The sequence below is a fragment of the Neopsephotus bourkii genome, unplaced genomic scaffold (assembly GCF_033783945.1).
Source record: "Neopsephotus bourkii isolate Nb327-2 ecotype Australia unplaced genomic scaffold, CSIRO-AGI_Nbou_v1 NB_1792, whole genome shotgun sequence".
Taxonomy (NCBI): domain Eukaryota; kingdom Metazoa; phylum Chordata; class Aves; order Psittaciformes; family Psittacidae; genus Neopsephotus; species Neopsephotus bourkii.
Window position 1 is genome coordinate 7,835,551 of NW_026902266.1, and position 21,105 is coordinate 7,856,655.

General features: G+C 40.4%; 1 protein-coding gene and 1 long non-coding RNA gene across 2 annotated transcripts; one reads left to right on the forward strand and one right to left on the reverse strand.

Annotated features, from left to right (window-relative positions):
- The first annotated feature begins 658 nt into the window (after positions 1–658).
- Positions 659–19,930, forward strand: SPTY2D1 (SPT2 chromatin protein domain containing 1). The gene is made up of 6 exons (XM_061342532.1): positions 659–759; positions 9,311–9,425; positions 10,860–12,551; positions 13,336–13,498; positions 14,138–14,215; positions 16,300–19,930. The coding sequence occupies exons 1-6, from the start codon at positions 700–702 to the stop codon at positions 16,394–16,396; spliced, it is 2,205 nt and encodes a 734-aa protein (XP_061198516.1). The 5' UTR covers positions 659–699; the 3' UTR covers positions 16,397–19,930.
- Positions 7,000–8,437, reverse strand: LOC133226509 (uncharacterized). The gene is made up of 2 exons (XR_009729527.1): positions 8,362–8,437; positions 7,000–7,481 (listed from the first exon to the last, which is right to left on the reverse strand). It is a non-coding gene; the product is annotated as an uncharacterized LOC133226509 (long non-coding RNA).
- Positions 19,931–21,105: the final 1,175 nt, after the last annotated feature.

Below are 21,105 nucleotides of genomic sequence, written 5' to 3' on the forward strand. Positions count from 1 at the left end.
TACAGGGTTTCTGCTCGGCCGTGGTCACCTCGGCAGCTGACCTCTCTCCCCGGGAGTGCCAGGGGCACTGGGGCAGGTGTGGGGGAGCACATCAGCCCTCACCCCGAACAGCTTTTCCCTTTCAAGACCCTACAAACCTCACCGCCACCGGAGGTGCAAGAGGTGTTATTAAATCCAAAACACAACACTAGCCCCCTGCGCTGGTCTATTGACCTGTCCGTACACCGAGGACACCCTGGCGCTCCGTTAGTCTGGGTGACACCGAGGTGAAGAGGGGCCGGAGGGGCACAATTCGGCGGAGGGCTGCGGCAGCGCGGGGCGGGGCGGGGCAGAGCCGGCCCCGGAGGCCGTTATTAGGCCGCGCCCGGTTCAGCCCCAGGCCTCGCTGCTCCGCGGGGCTCCTGGAGAGGCGCCCCTGCGAGCCCCGGCACGCGCTACCGCTCCGCCCTCTGCAACGGACGCGTTTCCAGAGGCGAGGCGCCCGTCACAGCGGAAGTGACGCGCGGGCCGGATGACGCCGGCGCGAGGCGAGGTGATATAAAGGGTAGGCGGCGGCGGCCGGAAGCGAGCGGAGCCGAGCCGAGCCGAGCGGCTGCGGCGGAGGGGTGGGCTGCGGGTGGGGGGCGCTTCTGCCGGGCGCGGAGAGGAGCGAAGAGGAGGAGGGCGAGGGCGGGTGCTTCAGCCCCTCTCTAGCCGGCCATGGATTTCCATAATATTCTCGTGAAGGCCTCGGAGCAGCAGGGGCTGAACTCTGTGCCGGTGAGCTCGGGGGTCGTCGGGGCTGTGGACGGAGAGGGCGGGCTACGTGAGGGCCGGGGCACGGTGACCGCTACAGCCGCTGGGGCGGCGGTGGCCCCGGCTGCCCGATCTCTCGTGGCCCCGGGGGAGCGGTTACCGGGGCCGTGCAGGGAGGAGCTGGTGGGCCCGCAGCCCTGTGCTTCCCTCACCGGGCGCTGAGGGTCCCGCTTGGGCTGCTGACCCGCTCCTCGGCCCCTGCCGCGGGGGCCGCCCGAGGAGGCCGGTGTATGGGCCTGGCTGGTCTTCGCGGAGCCTGCCCGGCCAGCCTTGAGGCCGCGTCTTCCGCCTCGCGGGCCGAGGTACTCGCTTTAGGGTACCGGAGAGGCGCCGGCATGGGGGAGGCGAAGCGGGGCCCCTCCTGTCAGCAGGTCTGGGCAGTCTTGGGGCTGGGAAGGGGCTGCCGGGGTTTGCGCTTTCTGGTCGCCGAAAACGCCGAGATCCCGAGAGAGAAAACGGTGGTGCAGGGGTTGTTGTTAGAAGTTGGATAAGCCCTTTTGTTTGCTCTGAAAACAGAAGTCTGCCACGTCTCAAATGCAGGTCGGAGACAAAGAATGTCAAGTTTGGGATGAATATGCTGTGTTGTCCAATACCTTTGTATCCATTGCTAAGGGATAACAACTACATGGGGATGACTGGTGAAAGGCATTTGATTTGTTATGAATATTACTCAGAAGTTTGTATTTCAGCAGTTTATACTTTAGCTCAAGGTAAAAGTTTTATGTTGATTCAGTATGAAATAACCCACTTACTTGGCTGAATGAAGTCTGCTGCTAGGAAGGGCCTGTGGCCTGTCGGTACATTCATATACTGGGTTTCATTCCTTTGACAGGACCCAAATTATAAGTCGTGTGCTTATTTGGATTAAAAAAAAAATAAAATTCTTTTTGGTAGCCACGAGCTAGAGAAACACTTTTCGGGTCTGTTCTTTAACTGAGTGCCAGAGTTCTATGTTTCTGTTACTATCTTGCTTGTACCAGTGTAAATGGGAGGGGTAGTTGTTTTTCTACAGTTTATCCTAAAAAGCAGAAAAAAGTGTACTCCAGTTCTGACATTGCTGAAGTGGGAACACTGTAGAATTGATAGTATCTCAGTTTCTGTTTCATTTGTAAAACATTTGGTAATGTTCACCAGTACTGTGACTAGTTGGCAATATGGACCAGCCATATGGGAGATAACTTGTCAGATATTACCATGTTTTAAAAATCTGATAAAATGTATTCACTATTTAGTTTGATTTAGGTTGCCTCTTGACCCTATGTAGAGGTCTACTTTGTAACATAAATATGAAAATATCAAATGTATAAATACTTTAAGATCACTAAATATCTATTTATGACTCTTCAAACAACTTGTTCCACTAAATTGTTGTTGGGATGTTGTAGTTCTTATGCCAGATGTTTAAAACTTATTTTTATCTACTTAGTTTGCTCTTGCAGCTTTAGTGGAGTGTACTGCTATTTTTTGTCACAAATAGTTACAAGCCATGATGATGAATTGATGAAATCTGCTATGTTCTCTATTGCAGATGTGATGGTAGAGAGAGGCAGTCCTACTCGTTGTGCAGTGGATGACAGTTTTGTTACTCTTTTTAGTAAAGGCAAGATTAGGATTTGCCTACACGATTAATTCAATCCATAGCTGGAGCAATTCAGTTCTAGACCATGTAGCTTTTTAACTGTAAAGCTGGCCTTAGTTTTTGAGCAAAAGTGGAGTTACACTTGGCGCTGCCTGAGGTTGTCTGCAGCTGTTAAGCTTCAAAAGTGGGCCTGATCAATGGACATCAAAGTAACTCCAGCATTAAAGCTTGTACATAAAATGTGCATATAGGAATGTAATTAATCTTAAATATTTTTTATTAAAAACGCCATATAGGCTAATAACAAAACTTACTGGTGTGTCAAGTTAACAGGTTTCCAGCAATATCCATTCCTGGGTTAATCAGCATATTGTCTGAGTTTTTATTTGAGAAGTTTAAAGTTTACAGTGCACTAAACTAAACATTCCATGCCTCTTTTAATGAAAAATAGTAACATGCACTACAGTATGTATCTCAAAAGTAGAAACTATAGAAAAACTCTATTTAAGAGATAATATGGTCTTGTATTGTGGAAGGGGGAGCTGCATAAAACAGGTATTGCATCATGTCCCTGTAAAAATGGATCTGTTTGTTCATCTCCCTGTGGAAATCCAGATTCAAAAGGAATATTGTTGAAATCAGCCTTTCAATGTCCTATTAATTGCAACAGGTTTTGTTTCTAAATAAAACAGCAGGTATATGAACTAGTGTAAAGCTATTAATGATGTGTTGCTAATAATCTTCATAACAATTGCTGGAAAGAGCCCCCGTTTTTCCTCACGTAATGTTCCACAGGGACTCCTGTATCATGTGTGTGTATCTTGTTAAATGTGTTCATGTTAGCAGCTTATTAAATTTCCAATATGGTCTTGCTTTGATTAGACATGATGTCAATTAAGAGATCTAATGTTTATCTTAGTAAAATTTTAATACTGTCTATGTTGCTCTTCACTTCTCTGTGAAACTGGTATATTCTGTTATGCTGCAACAAGTTTTATGTGACTTGATGGATGTGGGGAAGCACTTTGAGATGTTTGAATGGAAGATATTCTTAAAGCATAAAATTGTATTGCAGTTCAAAGAAAAAACAAACACACGCACCCACTGAGCATAGTTGGGACTGTCATTCTTTTATTTCACCTTCTTTCTACTGTCATTAATAATTTATTAGAAATTATCTCGTGCACCTGCCCATTCCTTTTAACTGAGTCTGGGTCTTTGGTGCAAAACATCTGATACAGAATATCATTCAACCAAGAACAGGTGACCCAAAACTGAAACAGCTGGGCAGCCACCTCAGCACTTGCTAAAGTCTCATTTTAAGTTGGACTGATAGGTAGTGAGTATTCAAAGTTACAAAATACCCTCTGGTAAAGTTGACAGATACGCGTAGCAACAGGGAACTAAGTATTCGCAAAGTAAAAGAGTAGCAAAGTCACGGAGTTTGTTGAGAGGACCCTGTGTCTCTCAGAGCCTGCCCATGAAAATTGTCACCTGCAAGGTATGTTTTCCCATAGGGAAGAGAAGCCCTGCAAGAGAAATACTGAGAACAGCTGTGAAGTACCGATTGCTATTATAGAATCAGATTCCTGTTTGAATGTTCATGTATTTATTGTTAAAACTTGTCTTAAAACAGGGTCTACAAATGTTTTGTATTCTATCAACATCCACACCAGGAGAACTGCTAGATATGTAATATAAAAAGTTGGCAAGGGTTAGAAAGGCATTTTCTCTGCTTGACAGAACTTGATAGTTAAGTTACAGGCACTTGCAAACATTTACTAAAATGCATAATACTTTAAGCTTTTCCTATTCCTGGTGTCTCTGCGTAAGTGGATGAGATGAGGATGACAATACCACTACAGAAAGGAAAGCATGAAGTATTCTGTTTAATTTTCTTCTTATTGTGTGAAGCAACATTTAAGGGAAGAAATTTCTGCATTATTTTCAGCTAATGGTTCAGCTCCTGTGTGGTGACAGCAGTTGCAAAATCTTAAGAAAACTATTTTTGCATGTTTAGGAGTAAGAGGTGGGACCCTGTTGAATTGGGTTTGGGAGGTAACAGTATGAGCTTATAGTTAAAATATTCTGTCAGTAAAGCCTTTCTCTTGGTATGGGTTAGAACCTGCAAGGAATCGAACAATTTTAAGTAAATGCTTTATAACTACCATCTGCATTGTCATAACTAGATACTGAAAACAGTAGTTGAAAGAGGATTATGTGCACATATTCTGAGAAAGTCTAACTCCAGAGTAAGCTGTTGATTTTATATATATATATATAAAAAACAGCACACACACACACACACAAAAAAAAAAAAAGCACAAAAAACCAGCACGGTGTCTGCTGGAGCAGACTGATAAGGCTGCAGCAGAAGCCCCTGGGCTGTTAATACAAATGACCACTTACAGTTTGGAAAACTGCCTTTTGAGAAACTAGTGTTAGGGCATTGTGACAGGAGTGACACAAACAAGGATATATGTGTGGCTTAACTGGGTGAATGAACTGTTAGTGATGTTGTTAGCAAGTTATACTCTGAAGAGTATTTCAGGGGAAACAAGGACTTCCCACTGGAGAAGGCTGCATGTCTTGATGAATGATAAAGCAAAGCTAACTAAAGTGTTGTAACATCACACAGGGGTCACAACTTACCAGTGAAAAACAAGCAAACAGAAACCCCCACCCTCTGGGAGCCTCTGCAACTTGCCCATGCTGGCTAGCACAAGTAGAATTTTCTTTATGCTGTATATGCAAGCACATGTCAGAAATCATTAGCTGCGAAGGTGCCCTATCTGAGAATCAGATTTGGCAGAATTGATCACTCATATTTTGTGGTGTTACCTTTGTAAATATTGATTCAATGTGAAAAGCAATACTACTTCTCTTGCTTGTGTCTGGGTCTAGGCCTTTTAGGGCTTCATTTGGATGCCATGAAGTTTACAGTTGTTTTACAGAATCCGTTTTACAGTCCAAGATCTGATAATTGAATGCTCAAAACAGTTTCAACTGTATCAGGATCATGTGCCATCTTTTAAAGAAAGTCAGTGATTTAAGCACAAAACCTTGGTTGCAGGTTGCACAGTTAAACTTGGGACCTGGAGCTTACCTGTGGCTGACCACTAGATGCTGGCATCTGCATTTAAGGGATGGATGTCTTGTGTATATGTACTGATTTTCTCCAAATCAGTACATAAACTATATCTGATATATATATATCTCAAAAAACAGTATGCATGTGTGTGAATGTGTAGGCACGTACAGCCTAGTGAGGTTTTTAACTACTTTACCATATTAATACCAGGGTTGGGGGTTTTTTTTTAATTCATTTCTTTGTTTCGAGGAACACTTTTCTGCTTCTTTGTTACTCAAGTAACTTTTTATGCTATATATCCCATGGAGGACAAAAAGTATATTCAGGTTTTAGGGGGAAAACAAATAAGATTTTGCACTGTAATGGACTTTACACCATACTTTTATTATAAAAGTACCATTAGTCCGATTCAGGGAGAGCCAGTTATTGGGTAGGTAGTTATGGCAAGATTTGCAGAGATGAAGGTTAAAAAAAAAAAGAAACCTCAGGAGAAATACTACCCACAGGTAGGAAAAGACTTGCTATTTCAGGAGGGTACACAATTGAAGAAAAGCACTTCCATGGCCTTTTTCCTTTGGGTAAAGCAGTACCCACTTTGTGTATCTCAGCAGTATGGAGTTAGAGGTGTCATCAAGTGCTGCCCAGGGAAATAATTGGTGTTCTGGGAACAGTCTGAGCTGCTCTCTCCTACAGGCTAAACTTTTCTGCTTCTCTGTTGATTTAACCAACTTGGCAATAGCTGTAAAAAGCCAGAATAGTGCAGGTGCTGCTTGGATGATAGTGATAAAGATTTGCAAAATCAGTTCTCACAGTGTGGTGAACTCACTTGTGCAGAGATGAAACTCAATAAATGAGCTTGACAGTAGTAGCTCTTTAATGTGATGAGGCAACATATCAGGTTTTACGACTGCAGTGTACGCTGCAGTCATACCTTTGTAATTTGGTTTTAGTAGTTTTGGAAATTACTTAAGGTGACTACAACTAGGTGGGATTGCAGCTGCTGTTCCTGGAACCAGTTTTGGCAGCAGCTTAGAAATGAGTCTCAGAACCTTGCTTCTTAGTGCATGTATGTACAAGGTCATGTATGGGTTTGCGTGTTAGTAATTGAAGTAATTCAAGGAACTCTTCATGTACTGCTGTTTCAGTAAATCAAATTAGAATGAAGGCTTGCATTGTGTGATACTGAAATCTAGGAAGTTATGATACTAGCTTGGCTGATTGTTATTGCTTCTAAAACATTTGGAGGTAGGTGTTTTAACTACCAGATATTTTAATTTATTTTTTTAGTTAAGTTTCATAAGGCTACATGAGGATAGGAAGATATTTATGAAATCCTGACTTGTGTGGCTTTATTAATGATGTTGGTTGTATTTGGGACCATATTTTACAGCTCTCATTTGGTAAGGCTCCAGACTTGCCATGCAGAAGATCTTGGTTTATGTTGTAATTTGTCTTACTACTGAAATAAAAAAAAAAAAAGAAAAAGAAAAAGAAAACCCCTAAGCCCTGTGGTTGTGTTGGTTTTGTTGTGTCGTAACATACTCTTCTGCTTCCCATCTGCTTCAGGGTTTAACCGGCTTCTATTGTATTTACCTCTGCAAATGTCTCTTTTTCGTTGTTTTTTCTTCTCCAGTCTGTTTGTGGGAGGAAGTTCCAGTCTGTTTCTTTCCATATTATTCCAATAATCGGGACATTTAGGAAAGGTAATATCTGAACAGGTATAGCACACTAGTGCAGGTGTTTCTTACAGATCTCCATAAGAAAGATGCTTGCACTCTTAACGTTGATTAAAAAAATATTTATTGGATATAAACAGGAGGAGCAAAAAAGGGGGATAGTATAGGTAACTTTACATCTGCACTGGACAGGCATCTAGGCATGGCAAGCTGTGCAGATCCTGTCTGTGGTGAGGATTGCTAGCATCTTCAGAGCTCTTATAGGATGTTCTTGGAAGTAAGCAGCTCTGTTGTTTCCTCTGCCAAGCAAAAGGGTGTTATATGAAAACATCCTGCTTCGCTTTAAGGTACAGACATAGAAACATACAGTAGTTTGGGTTGAAAGAGACCTTTAACAATAATCTAGTCCAGCCCACCTGCAATGAGCAGGGACATCTTCAACTAGAGCAGGTGGCTCAGAGCCACATCCAGCCTGACCTTAAATGTTTCCAGGGATGGCACATCTGCCACCTCTCTAGGCAGTCTGTTCTGGTGTTGCCCTAGTGAGCACTCTTATAAAAACTTTTTCTTATGTCTAGTCTGAATCTACCCTCTTTTAGTTTAAAGCCATTAGCCTTGTCCTATTGCTATAGACCCTACTAAAAAGCAAGGTCTTCCGCTGGAGCCTTCTCTTCCAGGCAAATTACATCACATGCAGTTGGTGTGATTGCCAGGTGCCAAGTGGGAGCAGCACATTTTGTTGCCATTCGTCTGCTGAGTTTGTCCAGTTGTCTCGAGTGATAAGTATAGTAGTGTGCATGCCTTCACCAGTTCAGGTCAGCTGGTATGTGGATCACTTAACTCCTTAATGTACAATAGTCTAAGATCACTGCAGCAAGAACTAAAATCAGTATCACTGGGTTTAGATCCATCTACTAGTTATGTTGGTGAAGTCAGTTCCAATATACTTTTGAAGTAATTAATTTTTGGGGGTTGATATATTTATTCATTGAATAAGGCAACCTGAAACCAAGTGTCCACAAAGCTGAAAGCCCTAATGGACCTGGAAACCTGTAGCCTGGGATTGCACAGACTCTGGCAGCTTGGGCTTTAGTCTACTTTTGTTTCCTGCTTGATTTAGAGACTAAGGCTGGACTGAAATATTTGTATTTCATTACTGATACAGTTGTTTCATTCCTTCTCAGTCCAGTACATTTCATTCATTCTCTTGGTTTCCCTACCTGTCTTCTGGTTTCCTGTTCATTCCTTCAAAAACTGAGTGTGCTCTTGTTGCGGATGACTGGAATGCACCTCACTCTCCTCTTTTACGGAGCTCAGTAAGTTCTGTGGAATTTAACAGAGTTTAACAGTGATTTGACAAGGTTCAGTAAGTTTGATGGCAAAGTTCACCTTATTAACTACTGCGTGGAAAAAACATTTGAAGGAAAATTGAGTTCAGGTTGGGTTAGAATGATTCACACAGGGACCAGAGACAGAGTAAGGAGATCTCTCCCATTGAATCATTAGGATCCGAGTTGATCCCCTTGCTTTCTGAACTGCTTCTGGAGCCCAGCTGTGGCTGGTTCCAGTCTTAGTCTCAGATTTGGTCAATGGTTTAGGTGTAATGAAAATATCCATGTAATGCTTATAATAACATTGAATAGCTATGTGGATTAGTAATGTTTCATGATACTAATTCAGCATGCTGTCAGTCACTGAGGATCTGTTGCAGGTAAGCAATCTCTCCACCTTGGGTAAGGAAAGATCTTTTAGTCTTGGGTAAGGGATCTCTAACCCTGAGAGGTGTCCATGCTCAAGGGATTCACCAGACATGCAGTCCAGCTGCAGTTCAGGGAGAGCTCAGACTGCACCCATCCGGATAATAATGTTCTTAGGGTGAAGTAAGTAGTTGTCTGCTCATCAATAACATAAACAAGATGGGGGGGGGTTCTAGTTCGCAAGTTCACCCCAAAGATATGAGGCCTATTGCTCCTTAGCATGAACCAAAGTACAGCTGGGAGTTAAGTGTATCCATCACAGCTCTGCTTCAGTGGGAATTCATGTGTGTTTATCCTGTACCATCCCTGCCTAAAGTCAAGTACATGACTGTTATGCAACTTGTCAGTTTTAAAAACTTTTAAGATTTTTACATTTCTTAACTTTTCTGACATATTTCTTTGTTCTTTACAGAAAAGGTACAGTTTGGCTGTTGGTCCTCCCAGAAAGGTTCCGAAAGTCAAGGGTGTAGAGTCTGCAGCAGTGCAAGCATTCCTCAGACGTCAAGAAGAAGAGAAAAGAAAGAAAGGTAGCAGCTCAAAATATTTCCTGTGGGAGACTTCCACTGACCCTGAGACTCTTGTCACCTTACTAAAAGCTCTAGCCACTATGGCTACACATCTGTTACTGGAATTTATGTACCTAACATGCTGAGGGAAAGCCAAGACTAAGTAAAGACTAGGGATTTTTTGCATGACTTAAGTATCAACTATACTAGTATTTGCTGTTGGAGATGAGTAGGTAAGGAGAAGAGGTATTGCAAGAAATCATCTGGACTTTTGGTAACTTAATTTTGAAAAGCTTTGTGCATGGAAAAATGGTAAAAGTTCCTGTTGTGTCTTAATCTAGTGTATTGATACAGTCCGAATTTCACATTTGTAAGGCGGCAGCTTTGTTTGAGCCACAGTTTTTCCACTGTATTGTATTTCCTTTAAATAGTCTGTAAAATAAGCTAATACTGTGTTGCTTCTGATGTCAGTGCTTTGATAAAGGTAACCAAATCTGATGGACTGGATGACCCAGGTGTTATTCTTCCTCTTCTGGTCCTGTAATGAGCCTGCTCCTTATCCCTGTATTGTGGTCCAGCCAGAAGCAAGACTGAACATGAATTCCACATAGGCATGCATGCACTCACACTCTGTACAGTCATGGCCCTTGACAACAGAATAACATAGGTAGGGGGTGTTACCTTTACAGGCACCCAGAGCATGAATAGCCCAATCCATTTTCTAGGAATTGATGCGTTTTCTGAGTATTTTCTGGTATTTGGCACCCACTCCCTTGGTCTCCCCAGTATCTGACATTCAAACCTCTCATCCTATTCACCAGCTAGTTCAGCCTGAATTTTACATCAGCAGATCACATTCACACTTGAGCTAGAGAGCATGGCTGTGAAGAAATTAGCTAAAAACAGTTCAGTAAAAATATAGGACAGACTGTGGAGATAGGGCACAGTTCTCTGTCAGACAAATGTAGCCACCACCAGTTTGCTTATGTGTGCCTGGCTCCTCTCTCCCCTACACCCTTCTACACACACTCAGTGTGTTTTCTGGTTCTTATCCCCCCAGTGCTCTCTGATTTCCTCCATTTTTCTCATCTTCCCATAAACACCTGACAGTAGATTCTGTACTGTCTCAAGGTTCTCTTGCTCAGTCTCAGAACTCCTTCCATTACCCAGAAATTCTGTAAGTCCTGTACCTCCTCACCCAGTAGTTCTCCTTAGTTTGCATAGCTTTCTGGAAAGCTGCTTTGGTTGAATAACATTAATGGGTTTTGCAGTAGCAGTATTTGACTTAATTGTTCACCTTTGTTTGTAAGAATAGCTTGTTCAGGTGGGTTAGCTATGGTCTATTTTGAATAGCTGTTAGCCAGATACCTAAATTACTGTCATAAATATCTTATCTGGAAGAAATTTAAATAAAGGAGTGCTTCTGCATAACTTTCTCCTGGTTTTCTTTTACAGCACTGGAAGAAAGAAGAAAGAAAGAACAGCTCTTGGCTAAGCGCATTGAACTTAAACATGACAGAAAGGCAAGAGCTATGGCCTCAAGGACCAAGGATAATTTTTATGGTTATAATGGCATTCCTGTTGAAGAGAAGCCTAAAAAGAGGAGGACTTGTGAAAATGTTGCTCAAGCCCCGGAGGCTGAGTATGCAGCAGAAGAGGAAACTGAGCAACCTGAATATAGTCACACTGAATCTGACCATGAGCAAGAATATGAAGAGAAACCATCCAAAGCTGCAGTGAAACCAAAGGCACCTCCCAAAAGTGCACCAGCACCTCTGAACTTTGAAGAGCTCTTAAGGCTTGCTGAAAAAAAGCAGTATGAACCGGTGGAAATAAAACCAGTGAAAAAAGTAGAAGAGAGACCCAGAACAGCAGAAGAATTGAGAGAGAGGGAGTACTTAGGACGCAAAAACAAAAGAGTAGAAATGCACAGGAAAAGCGAGAAGGAGGTTAAGAATACAGGGATATCCAGTTCTTCCAAAAAAGTGACTTCTCAGAAAGAATCTGTGAATGCAAAGCTTAACAAAAGCTCCTTAGATAAACATTCCACACCAAAAAGCAGTCTGACATCTTCTATGAGTGGTACTGATAAGAAATCCAAAACACCAGCATTGACCGAAAAATATTCACAGTCATCATCTTCCTCCAGATTTGATCAAACAGGAAAAAACTCACAAAATGGCTCCTTAAAAAGCACTCCTGGTAGCAGTCATGGTAAATTGCCTGTCAATGGTATTGGAAGGTCCGGCTCAAGTTCTCATGTGCCACCCTCAAAAGCAACAGCCAATGGGGCTCAGAAGCCTCTGCCTGCTAAAGAATCCAGCCTAAAAAAGTCTGTCCATATGAAATTGGGAAATACTGCATTCCTTCAGCATGGAATTAACTCCAATGCAAAGCGATCAGGCAGCAGCTTAGGGAAAGGAGGACCTGGGCATCCAAGTGGTGGTTCAGGTGCAGGACCTGGGCGATTGAGCAGCAATTCTGGTGTGGGACCTGGAAGGCCGGGAAGTGGTTTAAGCCCAGGACCTGGGCGACTGGGCAGTGGCTCAAGCATGAAACCTGGGAAGTCAGCAGGCAGCTCAAGCACAGGACCTGGGCGACCAGGCAGCAGCTCAGGCACAGGACTTGGGCGACCAGGCAGCAGCTTGGGCACTGGGCCAGGAAGGCCAGCCAACAGCACAAACACAGGACCTGGTCGACCAGGCAGCAGCACGAGCACAGGACCTGGTCGACCAGGCAGCAGCACAAGTACAGGACCTGGTCGACCAGGCAGCAGCACGAGTACAGGACCTGGTCGACCAGGCAGCAGCACGAGTACAGGACCAGGAAGGCCAGGCATCAGACCAAGTACTGGACCTGGGCGACCAGGCAGCAGCATGGGTACAGGACCAGGAAGGCCAGGAGTCAGTTCAGGCATGGGAGCCAAGCGACCAGGCACCAGTTCAGGAACAGGACCAGGAAGGCCAGGCATCAGCTCAAGTGCGGGACCTGGGCGACCAGGCAGTGGTTTGGGTACTACAGTAAAACCGAAGTGTACTGTTGTATCAGAAACTATTTCTTCTAAAAACTTAGTAACAAGACCCAGCAATGGACAGATAAATGGCATGAGATCTTTTCAAGGTCATAGACCTGTGTTTCATCCACAAGGTATGAAATTCTAGAGCAAATATATTTCAGTTATTTGGTTTATATTTTTAATGTATGTATGTGTTTATGTCACAGAGGGCCTTTGACAATTATAGGCACAATTAGGAAGTCTTAGCCAAAATACCGTATTTAACAGTAGAAATTTTTTTTTCTGCTTTACAATTTCTAGCTTATTTTTTACCTATGCTCATGCTTCTTGAAATCCAGACTGGGATGTGAAGTATTACATGAAAGAAAACTAAGCAGCCTATGATGGATGTTGATGTATGAATGCTGTTAGAAGAAAAAGAATGAAAGAATTCACTTCCTATATTAATTATGCTTAGTCTTTAAAATCCTAGTGTCTTCAATAATGGATGTTTAAAGCGGTACATAAAAACTAAAACCACACAGCAAACCTGTGACTGAAGTGTACATATTTTGGAAAATTCATCTTAACAGTAAGCAAGCTGTTCTGAAAAGTTGTTTCTGAACAGGAACAAGCAGCATGAACTCTAGCAAATAAGTGCGTAGAAAGCCCTGAACAAGAGCATAGACTTCTGCCTGGTAGTTTCCTCAGGCTGGCATCATTGGTGATACTAAGATGTAATCTTCTAAAGCACAACTTAAGGGATGTATTTCCTGTTTCTGAGAATTGTTAGTTAACTTGAGGCAAAAGTTTTCCACCTTGAAGCCTGGAGCTGTAAAATTGCTGTGTCCAGATCATACCAAGTGGAAGTACTGTCAAATCAATATTATATTAATGCTATTAATTAATGATTTTTTTCACTCTCCTGTCAATTAGGGCTTGGGAGACCACCTATTAGTTACAAGAGACAAATAGATGATGATGATGATGATGATGATGAATATGACTCTGAAATGGATGACTTCATTGAAGATGAAGGGGAACCCCAGGAAGAAATATCAAAACATATTCGGGAAATATTCGGCTATGACCGGAAAAGGTAAGAAAATGTTAATTTTAAGGTATTGCAGAGCAAGCAACAGAACAACAGAAATCAATATAGTTCAAATATAAATGCTTTTGAATTAGAGGAAGTGCTGGTATCCAAAACTGGGTTTGCATTGCAGAAATTTAACAATCATTAGAACTGCTTCTGTGCTCAAGGGACCTTGAATTTTCACACTGCTGCCGCGCTCCATAAAATTTGATGCAATAGAACATAGTTGAAAAACAATACAGCTTCTTCAATGTCTCACCTGTATAAATCATAGCAACTCCTTCCTGTTACTGGGTTTAAAATGGTTTCTGTAGCAGTCTGCAATATTCCGGAATTCATCAAATGTTGCTGCCTGAATATATGCATGTAATAGTGATAGCTGCTCTGTAAGAGGATCTAACTTGATACGATTAGAAACTGCTGGGAAGTGAAGGCTGCTCTTTGGCTTATTTAAATCCTTCCCTCTCATCTGACAAAGCATAAGAAAGCAAGCATTTTAAAGGCTTGTAATTTAGATTCTTTCAAAACTTTAAAATCTGTGTGTGGCAAGGTAATTATTTCTAAGAAGTGATGTGAATTCATAACTGAATTGTACATGATTGTAGTTTTTTAGTATGCTGAAAACTAATATTTAATTTCCAGGTACAAAGATGAAAGTGATTATGCCTTACGTTATATGGAGAGCAGCTGGAGAGAGCAACAGAAAGAAGAAGCTAGGAGGTATGCACGAATTTAAAACTGATAGAAAGAGGGAAGACCCCACTGCCAAGGCATGGGACTGAATTAGAGTGGGTACTTGCCACTTTTTATTGTGGAGATAAATATGCCTTAGTGTTATTTGTAAGAGAGCTTTGGTAAAGATGAAAGCCAGCCTGTGGTGGGTACAGTAAGTAAATCTTGTATGTTCATTCTCATGCATCACAAACTCTGCTTATTAAAAACAAACAAAAAAAAAAAACACACAAAAATGCAAACTTATGCCCAAAAATCTGTTTAAAAGTACTTCTGCTGAAATACGAAACCCATCAATTTGTCCCAAACTTTACCTCTGCCAGTTTGAGGACTGGAAGGAGGTGGGTTTTTTTGGGGTGGTGGGGGGTGTGTATGTTATTTATAGACATGTGTTTGTGTGCATATTTTGTTGTCTAAAGTACTCTGAACTTTTGCAATCAGTGATTTAGAATACAAATATATTTTCACTGGTTTTGCCCTCTAGACCTATACAACTCCTGTTGCTATAGAACCTGTTGTTCATAAACTAATTTACTTTGGATTTTAATGGCTGATGGAACAAGCTTTAAGTTATAAAAGGTTTTTGTAGATAGTAGAAAATATTGGAATATACTGAGCTAACAAATGGGTTTTGTTCAACTGAAACTTTTTTTTTATTCAGAAGGTGCCTTGAGCATTGGAAACTTGTATCTTTTTGAAGTGATAGTCAGTGTCCTTATTTCTCCTTGTTCCTGGTGAATAGTTGCAGCATGTGCAAAGCTATGGTCTGTTAAATGGAGGAAGAGGAAATAACTAATATTACAATGATATTGCTACTAACTGTAGTCTGTGAAAATCAAGAGTGAGGTTTTGCAGAATTGGAAATCTGTGTGTGCAGCATAAAGGAAGGGGAGATAAGTAACTTGAGTAAAATTGAGTTTAACTATTTTTCCATGCTTAGGTGCTTTTTGACTGAGAGTTTGGTTAAAAGCAACCTTGAAATGAGAAGCTGCTTCTAACCAAACAATCCCATCAAAATTGTAGTTGTTAAGTTCTAAGTTGAAATGAAAAAAATGTTTCAAGCCAGTTTCATCACAAAGATCCCTGATGTGTTTGTTTCTATTCTTAATTGAAATGACTGCAGTTTCCTGAATTCGGGATGACTTTGCTGTGCTTGTTTAGGCATAAAATCCATTTTATAGCCTGTATTGGAGCAGTTCAGCCCAAAAGAATTGAATCCTCATTGTCATGTGGCTCAACCTTTTGCATTGAGGTGCATGCTATGCTGCCTTATGTTGCTTCATAATGAACTATAAGTGTACAAATGCACTTGGTTGGGCTGCAAAAGAAGCAAAAGCTGATAAGGAAGTTACCAATAGCTAGTAACTGCCACACCCATTCCTAGTACCAAATCAACAAGACTATCCAGCCCTTATTTGTTGAAGAGGAGAACAGCTGTTGCAGATACTGTTCTCAGTATCACCTTCAACATACTGACCTCTAGGAAGCTGCAGAAATTATGCAGGGATGTAGCTAAACATGCTGTATTAGCGGAGTTTCTTCCATGGGCCTGTTCACAAGAGCTAGGTGGGGTGAGGATGGAGCAATGTTGTGCTTGTAGCTACCTCAATGGTACCTTAAGCTGGGAAGCTGCAACAAATCGTTTGGTTCATTACTGTTTGACATTATCTGTTGTCTCCCTTGCCAGTGTAAAAGGTCGATTTAGGTGGCTCTCAGAAGCTGATGAGAGTCAGTCCTGCTATGACTTGTATGTAAGAGCTACATTTGCAGGAATTGATGTATGTGTTTCAGCAGGTTCTTTTTGGAAAAAAAAAAATTACTTTTCCTATTAAAACCACTTTTTTACCATTTTACTTTCTTAAAGTAACTTTTCCTTCCAAGGATTTTATTTTAATTTCATGATATCTTGATTTCTTAAAGTTGTATTCTTGCTATAATTAAGAAAACCCTTGATTGTTGAACTTTTGTAAAGTTTTTGCTCAAATCAGATGTAATTTTAGCATTGTTTTTGTTGGGGGATTGATAAAAGTCAAGCTTCGTGTTTCCTGAAAGAATTTAATCTTATTTGGCAGCTTAAGGCTCGGTGTTCAGGAGGACTTAGAAGAATTGAGACGGGAAGAAGAAGAATTAAAACGCAAGAGACAGTCTAAGAAGATGAGGACACATTAACTGACTGATGGTGTTGACTTTGTCATGTTTCTGTTACCCTCTGCTTCCATACATCTCTTATTCTACTTCAGTTTCCATTTGCTTATTAGAGGGCAAATAATATTTAAAGGGATAAAGTACTGAAAAGCAAGGCTTTAGTTTGAGTTAAATAAGATATTTATTTTTAATACTTGCCAGGGTTGTTTTTTTATTAAGAAATTAATGCACTAATGCATATTAAGTGGAATAAAATGAATAGATATTTCCATTGATTAAATCTGTTCAAGATGCCAGCAGAAATATTGACTAGCTATGCACTGACTCAGAACTAATCAGTATATAGAGGTAAACCAATTTTACATTCACTTGAAAGACTAGAATAGCATTCTTGTTCCTTAATATTTCTTGAGACTTGGAGAAATTGCTTTATATCCTATTCTCTCTCCCAACTTGAGCCTCGAAGTATTAAGATGTCATCATCTCTTCAGAAGCAGCTTGGGTATAAATTCAGCCCTTGCCACAGATGTTTAAAGCAATAAAGTGCTGCATATTTTCTGATTTGAAGATCCATAAAACCAATTTGAATCTCTTTATTTCTAAACAGAAAAGTGCATATCATTTGTAAACTGTTAAAGATGGCCAAAAGATTACGTTGGGTTTTGCTGTGTCAGGAATTCCAGTACGAATCTAGTTCAGGATGATAAATGCACACCCTGAAAACAGGAATTCCTAATGCTTGTATGTAACATGTGCTTTTGGGCTCAAGCATATGCTTGGAAGTTCTTTTCCTGCCCTGTAAATCTTCCCATTTGCTTAATAGCTTCTGCTGCTTTACAGACTGTGTTTGGTGCACATGTTTTTTTCTTGCATTAAACATCCGATGTGTTAAGTGATTTGCAATGTGAAGCAGTCATTTATCTAATTAGGTTTACTATTTAGAAAGCACATCAGAATTAAGTTCTGTTAGAAAGTATTTGCAGCTCTTCAATATTAACAACTTCTTTTTGACTGGTTAATACTTACGGTTAATTTCATCAAACCAAAAAGCTAAAATGTTATGTACAGCAGGAAATCTAGTTCAGTTACTTACCTTAATGCCCATATTTGCACATTATTTCTAACTATGCACTTAAAGACTGTTTGTTTCAGTAACTGAATTTGTTTACAGTCAGCACAGGGCTCATGTAGGTCTGCAAGAGTTGTACTGGAAGTCTGAAGCTCAAGTCTGATGTTGCACCTGCTTTTGATTTCCCCAGGTCGCCCTTCAAAGGTCACCAGTACCACTACTCAGCTTTGCCTCAAGCTCCAGGACTCTACTGATAGTACCTCTGGCTTCTGCTGCTGAGGCTGTTATGTTTTAATGCTAGGTGTACTTGGAAAAGTACAAAAAAGGAGGAAGTAAAGGAATACAAATGAAAAATTATCCCATAGGAAAGGTTCCTTTGTTGTTTTTCTATCAGGGCTATTCTGAACAATGCTGCTTTTAGGAAGCAGTTCAGATAGCAACATGTGAGGAACAGTCTTAGAAGCTGCTGAAGTTTAAACATCTGACTCTTAATGTAAGAAAAAACAGATTTGCCTTTTTAAGATGTTTTCTCTCAATGGTGTAGCATTTCACTGCCTCAGTAAAACACTGACATGAGTAAGCTATTGGCATAGATTCTATAAACTAATTCAGTATTATCTGACAGGGAGCCCAGATAAAGATACTATCATCCTTGCTCTCTATGTATTTTTTAACTTTCTATATTAACCAACAAAACCCATTTATCAGTGTATGCACTTGAGACCACGCAAGATAGCATAACCTCTCCGCTTGTCTAAAGTGTGTTGTACTCACCCTGGTACATTGGGGCTATCTGAAATTTTCTGTCGTAGTTCCTAGAATTATCCATTCAAGACCATGAACACTGGGACCATGATCAAGTTACTGTGTTTTTGCTTTTTAATTCTTTTTAGTTGGAGAAAGGCTCTAGGTCTGCCAAACCTGATACCTAGATCAGCTGTGAGCAACTTCCTGCCTGGCTGGGAAAAGTCTCTTATGAAGCAAAAGAAATATATTCAGAATTGGTTCAGTTGGGAATTGAATCTGCATTTCAGATAAATACAGGTTACATAAACCCCAGTTATTTCACCTTCCTGATTTTTTTTATTTTTATTTAACCATGCAAGATCAGTTAAATTTCTTAATCTGTAAAGCACTTTGTCTTTTAGATGGTGACTGGAATGTACTCTGCTAGCCTCCCTAAGACACTGTTACAACTGTTTCTTCACACAATGATCATTGCTTAAATTGTGTTGATTTCATATGAAAACCGATTCAAGGACACATTTGTAATTTTACAGTCAAGAAGTACTTTCTCATAATTGGCATGGGATGCTAATGAGTTTCAAATTTTGTACAAATGTTTGGATTTTAACGCGTTTGCATTTGCTGCGTATTTGTAAACGGGCTATGAAGGAACTAAGGTTTTGGGGTTTAATTCCTGACCTTGTATCCAAAAACATGTTTACTGTTTGCCAGATTAGTAGTATTAATCTAATGAGAGTACTTCAGTACTTGTCCAAAGTGCATCTGACTTTGAGGTTAAGAAAAACTGGAAGAACGCTTATATTGGTTTATTGAGGATCTGATGTTAACCTAATGGTTTAATTGTATTTAATGAGATTCTAGTTTGGTTTTTAAACTCTTAATTCACTGTTTGACAATGTGCCTTTTTCACTAAATTGTGTCAAAAAAATAATGAATGTAGGAGTATAAAAAGGTTGGTTGGTTTCTGCTATCTCAGATTCTATATCCTTAAACTTGATAGTATGAAATTACATACTTTTGCTAAAACCCTTCCAGGTCTGGATTTGATTGCACAATTACAGTAGCTACTTCTTTGCTGTTAATGCTAAATCAAATGAAGGGCACTTTCTATTGATGACTACTTTTTGAAAATGTCTTGTATTTACACTTGAGCTGTATTTCACTTTACAGCGACATCTTTTGGAGGCCAGGGTTTTGCATATCACAGGAAGCCTTAGTGTGCAACTCTGTGCTGTGCTTTAAAATAAAAATCTTTCAAGAAGTATATGAGATCTCTATGGAAATCTGGATTTATTTTTATGTAAAGCCCAAAGTATTGTCCAGGAAAACAAATTTTCTATTATTTTTGCATTTTGTAACATAGTCTAGTAACTGATGCATATTTCTAGATAGAGCGTATTTCTGGAGACCAAAACATGTCAGAAAGAAAATAAATATGTGGAGAGACTGGTGTTTAAATTGTGATGAATGTACTATTTATTTTGGTGAGTGGGTTTGATGCAATATTGAAGTGTTAGTGTGTAAATAAGGGTGCTTCTAGTTTTAGCCAATGATATTTTTTTTCCTTTGGGGATATCATTTGTGCACAATGTCTTTTTACACAATGTGACAAATCAGGTTAAAAACTCGTACATGGCTTAACTGTTTTCTGGTGTTGTCAAAATGTACACTTTTGCACACACCAAATGCATATAAGTTTTGCAGAGTATGTATACAATAAATTACAGGCATTAAACATTTTACTGCTATTTCTCACTGGTTTACTTTATGGAAGAGTTTTCAGAATTCTTCTCTGCTGCTTTCTTCTGAGCTGGCAGGTACAGCAGCATTAGACTGAATGTTCTCCAAGAATTGTTCTCTTGTTCTCATGCAGCCAGCAAGAATGTATGAAAGATTAATGGAGTCACTTAAGCATTCGGAAAAGATCTGAAAATCATTGAGATCTCCTGCAGTTCAAGCTTGTGACACAATATATATTTGGAGGTGTATGCGTGTATTAGCATTCTAAAACACAAGTGTACCAGTTGCCTGTAATCTTTTCCACTGGGGTGTGGTGTTTCATCCTGTAGCTTCACAAGGAGTGTCCTTCTTCAGATTCTCTTATTCCTATGTAAAGATTCTGAACCTTCTATGGAACAGTTTACTGCTTCAGTGGGTGGAGGTAAATACCACTGACTGTTCTGATCAGCTAGTGCTGTGACCCACTTCCAAAAAGGTAAATGAATGCACATCGAAGAAAGCCTGTCTGCTGTTCCTTTGAAACAGCAACACTTGCACTCTCTTGTGATGAAAAAAAAACCAAACCAAAACCCCCACAACAAAAAAACACTACTTTTAAATTATATTGCAAATTAGCACTTAGTGTCCTGTGAGTACTTTGTTTTGAAGGCATGAAGTCTCACCTTCTTTAGAAATACCTGGTATGAAATTCCCTTCATTTTTAATGTATCTTAAATAGCTGTAAGCAGTCATTAGCACTCATCATTTCAAAGCAAATATATTCTGTTCAGGTAAAGGGTGATTCCACACTGTTATTTGAATCCAGCTGTACTTCTCTAGGAAGCAATAAATTTATTTTATGCAGGTTTGGGGGGAAGATGAGGAGGTGGAATACAGGTTTCTGTTGCTTGAGGGCAACTTCTTGTTGTAACTTATTTGAAATCACGTTTTTAGTTCCACAGGGCAGAACTGCTGTTTAGCCATCCCATAGATTGTCTTTTCTTACCACTTGAAAAGAATATGGAAGCATTTCATTTTTCCATGCATCTATGGATCCAAAAAGCCTGATGTACCGTGCTTCACATATTTGTGGGATGAAATCAGAGACAGAAGAGGTTCCTGAAGTAATATAACATGTCGCTAGTTTAGTGCTAACTTCTCTGTCCACAAGGGATGAACGGTTTTGTTTTCACAAATC